At 33.4% G+C, this 6,516-nt stretch overlaps 1 protein-coding gene across 3 annotated transcripts in view; it reads left to right on the top strand.

Moving 5' to 3' along the window:
- Positions 1-5,377, top strand: part of LOC133523709 (collagen alpha-1(XVIII) chain-like) — a 121,947-nt gene extending 116,570 nt beyond the window's left edge. For 2 of the 3 annotated variants that reach the window (XM_061859392.1, XM_061859393.1), the window contains 3 exons: positions 135-275; positions 1,640-1,717; positions 1,977-5,376. In XM_061859392.1, coding sequence (XP_061715376.1) covers positions 135-275; positions 1,640-1,717; positions 1,977-2,004 — 247 coding nt within the window. In that variant the 3' untranslated portion in view covers positions 2,005-5,376. Of the gene's footprint in view, positions 1-134; positions 276-1,639; positions 1,718-1,976 lie in introns of all 3 variants that reach the window. The other variant, XM_061859394.1, reaches the window with a different exon arrangement.
- Positions 5,378-6,516: the final 1,139 nt, after the last annotated feature.

Genomic DNA, 6,516 nt, shown 5'->3' on the forward strand with positions numbered 1-6,516 from the left:
AATAAAAGATACAGCTAAAAGAAGATATAACAGGCACTAAATAGCGATCTCTTCCAGACAAACTTAATAATAAAAAATTATAACATGGCATTTGTCGTTGGGATTACATTTTCAATAATGTTTGTATGTTTTAGGCCTGAACATAAATTATGGCATGGATCTAACACACTAGATGTGGGCCAGAAGGCCAACTGCCAAGACTGGAGTAGCGAGAGCCCTAAAAATTTTGGGACTGCGTCAACGCTTGCCAAAAATAGGTTGCTGGAGAGAGAATTGTAAGTATAAAATACTCATTATTATATAATCATTGCTGAAAAATATTCAGCTCTTAGCTTGATTAACATTTAAGTTAGTGGATAGCATTCGCCTCCTCTTCGTGATATTATATTTGTATATGACAGTACTACAGTACACTACAAGTAGAAGTTTATAATCATAATGTACCTATCTATGTATATACTCGTAGTATATCTATGTCCGTTAGTAAGTAAGTAGTTAGACGACCTGTCTGGCGTAGCGAGTAATTGCCCTGCCTATGAAGCCGATGGTTCCGGGTTCAAATCCTGGTTAGGGCATTCGTTTGTGTGATGAGCATGATTATTTGTTTGTCTATGTATTTAAGTATTTTTACATTTTATACATCGTTGTCTAAGTACCCACAATACAAGAGATATTTTTCCCCAACCACGCAAAAACTGCTTTGGGTGAAATGTAGCCTACTAATGACCTCTTATATGCCAGGAGTCATATCGTAAGGCTGGTGTTATAAAATAGGAGATAAAAGTCAGTACAGGTCGTTATAGGGATACTAACGGGAGAAGGGAACTAGACTGAAAAACCGGATCCCTATGTTTGACATTATTATTGAAAGTCATAATGTAATGATAGTCATATTATCATTAGTCATAACTCTGACCCCGTTAACTTTTCAGGAGTTTCCTTAAGTTATCCTATAGACAGGTTAGGTTAGGTTTGTTTTATGGCAATCCTGTATAGTTACGCGTTTCTGAGAAAAACCAAATTATGGCTAACGAAAATGCGGACAAAGAATGCATCATGGGAAACAATAGAGACCCCTGAAAAATATTTACGCGGACAAAGTTGTTACAGAATGGATTTTTTATAGCAACATACATTCATACATTTAACAGTTTTGAATGATTCACAGCTAGTTACACTAGACTTAAATCGACCGGATTACTTTTCACGGTCACGGTCACCCGGTCGGAATATCACGGTTTATATCCCGGTCGATTCAAGTCTAGTAATTCATACATTTATTTGTTTCTATAGCAACTGTAAACATTTTTCTTAGACAATATATTATTCGTATCATACGCTTTTTTGAATTTTAATTATTACAAATTTCTTGCTCGGACCCTAAGGCTTAGTTCTGCTATTAACAACGTAGCGGGCAGTAACGAATCCTAATTAAAAAATATAAGCATACTCGAAGAACTTATTTAACCTTCTCCGAAGCTTCTTCCCATCATCTGGGGTCAGCTCTCCTTGTCTGTCTTTTCCATTTTTCTCTATCCTGCGTTGTTGCTGCGTCCATCTCGGTCTCCTTCAGATCTCTCTGGACTGTAGTCAGCCAGGTGGCGGGGGGAGAACTTATTTAATATCATTGTAATTTCAGGCATCCGTGCAACAGCAAATTCATCGTGTTGTGTGTAGAAGTAATACCAAACATGCCTAGAAGACAAAGGCATATACCGTAAGTATTGAACATCAATTTAATATACATATATAAAAATACATTTATATTACTATCACGTGCCAAAGTATTAAGTGTCGCCATCAGGTATATTTTACATTGAAAACCCTAAACCTAAACAAAGTTCTTGCCCCAATTTTATTTTTGTGGCACTCTAATCTGTTTTTTTGTTTCAAATTACAAGGCAAGTTTTGTTTGTATATAACTCTATCATAAAAATTGTTTATGATCCTTATTAATAAAAGTTTTTTTGTTGCAGAGCCAGAAGACGAAGAAGGTTAACGTGACCATTTTTAATTTAAGTGCCTTCAAAACTTAGTTTGAGAATCACTACTGAACCTCAGGTGTGGTTAACCTCTCGTATGGCGCGATTGTTTTTTTTTTTCAAATAGTTTCCACGTACGCGGATCCACTTTAGGCATACGAGCGCTGAACTCTGATAGCGCAAAGACAGATAAATATCAGAGCATATGAACGTAAAAAATGTCGATTTGATTTGATATTACTACCACTGTGAGTATTTTATGATTAATATAATATCAAATAGATAGTTTTAGAGTTCTAATGTGGCGTTGTGTGTTTCATATTTACATCGTTTTATTTAAGGCAAATAATTCGAACACAAAAGGCTAAGTGTGTTGTATGAAGTACCTAGTATTTCTTCTTGTAGGTAGGTATAGGTAACATTAACAGCGAATGAATGTTGACTACAAACTGGACTAAAGTTTGTTATTCGTTTAATACTGTCAAAAATACCAATTCAACTTTTGAATTAACCACTTTAATTAACTAAAAAAACTAACATTTTCTAAATCTCGAAACTAGCTCCATCAATTACGATGGAATTTAGGCAAAAAATTGTTTTCCCGAGTTTTTGCACACTCGCCGAAAGCGAAACATTTGAGGATAAGCAGAAAAAAATAATCTATCCCATATATCGGTGGGTAATAAGTGACTAACGTTAGTAGGACGTCAACGATAGTCACTAAGATATTTTAAGATTTTTATTATTGTATGTATGTTAGTCTGTAAGGTATGTATATATGGGCCATAGTTGCCTGAAAATAAATGATATTTAATTTAATTTAATTTAAAACAATTAGCTACATGTATAAATTTTTGGGAAGACGTCAATTGATTCTACTTCCCGTGAGATTGAAATGTCTGAGTTTGAATGACCCCTAAAAAATACATATTGCGAAAATAAATGAGTAAAAACGCCCCATAATAAAACTGACGTCACAAGTCCCACGTCTGCGCCAAAATGTTCTATTGAAAAAATGTGGAAAAATAAAGTAAATTCGTATAAAATATTATAGCCCTTCGTCTAAAAAAATTGAATAACTGAAGATGCAGATACCTAGATAAATCATTGCATTTTCTTAATGACACCGAAATATAAAGGATTGTGACAAGGGTAATGTTTGATAAGATTATGTGAAATTAGAACTTGTAAAGACAGACAAATAACAGTATAATTTCTTATTTCGTGTACTTATTTACAATAACTCGTTTTAATGAATACTCGTTTGTTGTTAATTCATTCAAAAACTAATGATTATATAGAAGTAATTTTTAGGTCTTATAGAAATAAAAGAATTAAAATACTCGTAGATTAGCATTTATATTTAAGCTAATTAAACCAAATATTTGGGTAAATTTTTTTGTGTAATAGTTTGTCCAAATATTTTATTTATTTATTTGTCCTGCCGATTTACGTACCAATTGTACAATTGTACATAGTCTACCTTTGTAAATATTACAATTATCTTTTAAAGTAATGATTCTTTTTTACTATTTTATGTGATATTTTTAGGCAAAATTTTCAATAAAAAGGTATTTTGCTTGAAAATTGAGTATGGTTTACAATTTTTACAAAGTTATATAATGAATCCCTAGTATCGTGACGCCAATGTACAATTAATTATACACTCTGTTTCAATGAAATTTCAACTTAAGTACATAAATGAAAGTAGCATTTCTTTTGTCTCATAAAATTTTAAACAAATGAAATTCAACCCAATTAAAAACACAACTAGATTCAAACTTCCCTAGCAATATTTTTTGGGGGGCGGCACGAGGTTAGAGTTTAATCCATAACGGAACTTCATCGACTGTCTTAATTTTATAAGTATAGTACCTTTATGTTATGACAGCCACAGCATGTGCTACAACAATAAGAGTCGCACGGATCATACCTATGCAGTATTTTGAATATAAAATTATAACCAAGCCTAAATTAATAACTAGGGATGTTAGTACAAATGTGTCCGTCAGATCATCCCAGAAAAATGTGTCTGGTGTACAAATCTGGCAATGTATGATTGTAATGAGTCACAGATTTATGTAACAGTGATCTATCCGCAGACACATCTGTGCCTAAATCCCTGCGACACATAATATCAAAATATAAAGTTTTTTTTTTATAAATTATTTCAAAACAGTTCTGTAGTCTATCGGTTTATACTTTGTATTTGACATTCTTGATCCAGAGTGATGAATTCAATTCGTAGTATACAATTTAGTTACGAATAAGTCACATTATTTCGGTATATTTACGTTTAACTTTTTGTTTATTTTCCTTGTGCCATACAAAAAAAAAATTAGCTTTACTTTTAAAACTAAGAATTAAAAGTAAAATGAAATAGTAATAAATTTGTTTATTGATTTTAAAGTACGTTTTTTCTTCCCCTACAACCCTCTATTTTTGTCATTACAAATAAATATGTAATCAGTATCATGCACGAAGATAACTCGACGAGTTCAAGGATATGGTACCTATTGTATATAGGATGCACTGAAAATCAGCCTCGTTGCGTACTACGAGCCTAGTATTCTTTTTGGGCATACGGATCATGACATTTCTGATAGTTGCAAGATTGTGTTGTTTCAAGTAAATTATTTTTTCCTTGTTTTATATATTTTTAACATTAAGTACTCACAATGACCGCTCCTTTAAAAAATTGTCTGTTAATTAAAGTACTAAAGTTTATGTTATGCTTATATTCAGTATCCCAGTCCTTAATTGTGCCCTTGACCACTTATACGGACACTTATTAACCTGCAACCCTTTTTAATAATCCTCAAATTATTAAACACATTTATTTTCATTGCGACACAGTGGTATATTAAATTTCCCCACAGAATAAGACCGACGTCCGCTTTGTAACTCAGACGCCACAAAAAGCGTTTTTTCTAAATGCAGGATGACAATGGAAATTTTAACTTTATGGAGCCGTGTATAGTCGGGAGTCGACGTCAATGACTATGTTTACACTATAAAGAGAACCTTGTTCCTGTATAATACAGCAAATAATATAAATAATCTTTTAGTAGTCGTAGAGCCGATGCATGTAGGTAGGGTTTAATTATTCGTAACTATACATAGACTTTGTAGGCTTAGAAAGCCATCAAGGAAGCAGATGCAGGTATGTAGGCAGGTAATGGCATTGGATTGGATGACATTGGACGAAAGTTGAATACCTACTTCTTTAATAGTAAGTTACATTCGGTACTTTCAATTAACAATTTAGGTAAAAGTATAGTTATTTATGAAATGAGGACTTGAGAATTTAAATATCAGAATGAAAATGTCCTACAAATCCATTTAAAGCCAAATTTTTTATTGCTTGTTGTAAAAAAAGTACTTGGAATGTAAAATGCTCAAGCGTAGAATCGTATCACTTTCTGCATAATTCATAGAATAGCAGAAACCCACGTGTGATTGTCACATGCGTCCTTATGATACGAAATTGACGCAAAAGTTACCTAAAATTAAAAAAAAAGCAGTTCCTGGCGAATTCAGCCCTTGTGTTAAATCTAAACCTTTAAGTTAAAAATAACTCAAAAAATAATATGCAAAGGTTTCGCTACGAGCGATAGGACCTCTACATATACTGCTTGCATGTTGAACCGACCTATGACTCAAGATGATTATTAAAGATTTAAATATACATTTGCGAATAAGGCCACAGGTCGAAAGCCGCATATCTCTAACATTTGCACTAGCGTTAATAAGTTGATTTGTAACCAAATTCAGTGAGTCATTCATTAAATTCGCGTCTAAGGAACACTTTCAGAGCGCTCGTGCATGTCCTAGTTATCGCGGTTGCCCTGCGATTGCTCATAGTACTTGTGCTGTGCAAAAATATCTGTTATTACAACCTATTTATTCGTGAATTTTTATATAGGGATTTTATTCGTTAAGATCAAACACTAAATTAAGATCTACTACCTCTCTAACCTATGTTAAATGTAACTTATGATAAACATACTTTACTCGTTACACCTTGGGTAGCAAACAAGTGTGCACTGCCTAATATAAGTAGACAACTAACTATGAACGCTTGCAAGTCCAGAAAATTTACATCTACACGGTGCTGGCCTTTTAATTCAAAAATGAAAATCCACTACGATGACAGGTTTTATATAAATCATTAGACTATCCGTTAACGTGGTGTATGTTTAATAGCCATGGCATTGACAACCAAAGGCACTCACTATCAGGACCACAACACTACAATCATCAAGACAGTTAACTGAAAATTCGTACGTCAATATTAAATTTAGAGTACCGTATTGCTGCACGAGGCCATGCGCTTGGCGAGGAATAGAATCCTATGGAGGAATCTGGTCTTCCTCAAAAGGACATGATGTTACGATCCTCAGCATTGAGGGACCGACTGAAGAAGAGATTGCTGGTTAGTACATACTTACGTATTAAGTAGCAGTGTTATGTGGTTTTCTTGTGTTGGTGATGCATTCCCGATTAAAACCACCGACGGAGTATGAAAAATACT

Source organism: Cydia pomonella, chromosome 12 (assembly GCF_033807575.1).
Source record: "Cydia pomonella isolate Wapato2018A chromosome 12, ilCydPomo1, whole genome shotgun sequence".
NCBI lineage: Eukaryota > Metazoa > Arthropoda > Insecta > Lepidoptera > Tortricidae > Cydia > Cydia pomonella.